General features: G+C 46.4%; 1 protein-coding gene across 1 annotated transcript; it reads left to right on the top strand.

Moving 5' to 3' along the window:
* Nucleotides 1-360: 360 nt before the first annotated feature.
* LOC133361942 (large ribosomal subunit protein eL30) lies at nucleotides 361-833 on the top strand. Its single transcript, XM_061580916.1, has one exon. It carries the CDS (start codon nucleotides 420-422, stop codon nucleotides 774-776), a length of 357 nt encoding a protein of 118 aa, XP_061436900.1. The 5' UTR covers nucleotides 361-419; the 3' UTR covers nucleotides 777-833.
* The last annotated feature ends 1,522 nt before the right edge of the window (nucleotides 834-2,355 follow it).

Raw genomic sequence — 2,355 nt, 5'->3', positions numbered from 1 at the left:
ATCAGCTGCTTAACGGGAGGGGGGGGTGTTTGCTACTCACGGTCAAGGGGCAGGACGAGGGGCTGCTCACAAAGAGCGCCGAGCTGCAGCAGCAGCAGCAGAGACGCCACCACGAGGTGGGGGGCGGCGGTGGTGGTGGAGAAAGAAGACGCCATCGGGGTGGGGGGGGGCTTCCTTCACTTGGCTAGGAGGGGAGGAGAAGAGGGAGGGGAGGGAGAGGGGAGGGAGGAAGGGAGGGGTGGGAGGGAGGTGAGAGAGGGGTGGGAGGGGGGGTGGGAGGGGTGGAAGGGAGGGAGGGGTGGGAGGGAGGTGAGAGAGGGGTGGGAGGGAGGGGGGGAGGGAGGGAGGAAGGGGGGCCATCTTGAGGCAGCAGCATCAGCGGCTCCGTGGTGCGGACGGACACTTGACGCTCACTGAAAATGTCCGCCAAAAAGACGAAAAAGGCCATCGAGTCCATCAACTCGCGACTCCAGCTGGTGATGAAGAGTGGCAAATACTGCCTGGGATACAGACAGACGCTCAAGATGATCCGGCAAGGCAAGGCCAAGCTGGTGCTGCTCGCCAACAACTGCCCGGCACTGAGGAAGTCCGAGATTGAGTACTACGCCATGCTGGCCAAGACGGGCGTCCACCACTACAGCGGCAACAACATCGAGATGGGCACGGCGTGCGGCAAATACTACCGCGTGTGTACGCTCGCCATCATCGACCCCGGTGACTCGGACATCATCCGCTCCATGCCGGAGCAGCAGCAGCCGCAGCCCGGGGACAAGTGAAGCGGCGGGGGTCCCACGGCGCCCCCCCCACACCACCAATAAAGCCCCCCCATCGAGTCCCGTAAAAAAAAAAAAAAAAAAAAAAAAAAGAGAGAGAGGTGGGAGGGAGGGAGGTGAGAGAGGGGTGGGAGGGAGGGGGGGAGGGGACGAGGGATAGAGGGAGAAAGGGGTGGGAGGGAGGTGAGAGAGTGGTGGGAGGGAGGGGGAGGGAGGGGAGGAGGGAGGGAGGGGTGGGAGGGAGGGGGGAGGAGAGGGAGGGGCGGCAGGAGGGGGAAGGATGGGAGGGAGATTTGGGGGTCTTACAATGGAACATCTGTGACGTGTTGTTTGTCTACTAAAAGCCATCCAGGCAGCGAATTTCAGTCACGTAGGGGAAAATAAATAGTAATAAATAAATTATAAAATGATAGAAATAATATTAATAAAATGATAATTATTAGACTATTTTATATAATTTAATTAATTTTATTATTTCCATCATTTTATTATTTAATATTAATTTTTCCCTACTTGACTTTACCGAAAAAACCTAAGAGTATGAATCGTTGCAGTCACGAATGCTTCAAATCGAGAAGCATTGAGGTGTTTTAGAACTACAGATGAAGGTCTTCATTCCGGTGAGCTATCAAGTTCTTTTACACAAACGCCGAGGAAGGTCACGGGGTCAGGACATGAGAACATTCAGTACAAAAGCACGATACGCTCAAAGTAAAAACAAAGTTTTACACTATAAATCCTTTATCAGCGTGGCATCGGTTTTATTTTATTATTCATTTCTGTTTTTCTTGAGTAAGAGTTTCATTTTTATCACATTGGTATTTTAAATTAAATATAAGGAAAGTCGTATATAAGGATTATAAGGTTTTCAGTTTTTGTATGATTGTTTATATTGTACATTTTTGTTGTTTTCTTGAATAATTTTCTGTGTTTAGGAAAAATATACGATTGTGTTAGTGACATTGTTTTTTTCCTAAAAAGTGGCAAATTTTGGGAAAAAAAATTTCACGACAATAAATTGTCACGCACAACGAGTCTGTGTAGCAAAATGTCAGCTCGATTGGATCACGGGAAGTGGGTTAAAAAACGACCGAAAGATTTGCACGGTCGTAAGCGCGCAAGCAAGCGAACTTAATATAAAGGATTTAATAATAATAGAAATGGATATGTATTTTCCCCTTTTATTCTCTGCTTTATCAATGTTGATAATTGTCACCAAAGTACACTTTAAAACTCTTATTCTTAGGTTTTTTCGGTAAAGTCACGTAGGTAAAACATTAACATTAATAAAAGTAAAAAAGTAACATTTTACTTTTATTAATTGTAATGTTTTACCTACGTGACTTTACCGAAAAAAACCTAAGAATATGAATCCTTGCAGTCACGAAAGCTTCAAATCTAGAATGTTTAAAGCTCTCTTAATTAGAAGCTTTCGTGACTTCAGGAATCCATACTCTTTGGTTCTTTCGGTAAATTCACGTAGGTGTAAAATAAAATAAATCACGACGTTTCGGGCTCAACACAAGCGTCCATCATCAACACAAGCGTCTATCATCATCATCTGATGATGGACACTATACCG

Source organism: Lethenteron reissneri, unplaced genomic scaffold (assembly GCF_015708825.2).
Source record: "Lethenteron reissneri isolate LAM-NWPU_2019-01 unplaced genomic scaffold, ASM1570882v1 scaffold_1300, whole genome shotgun sequence".
Taxonomy (NCBI): Eukaryota; Metazoa; Chordata; class Hyperoartia; order Petromyzontiformes; family Petromyzontidae; genus Lethenteron; species Lethenteron reissneri.
Note: the sequence above shows the minus strand (reverse complement) of the source record. Positions and strands in the feature narration are given on the sequence as shown.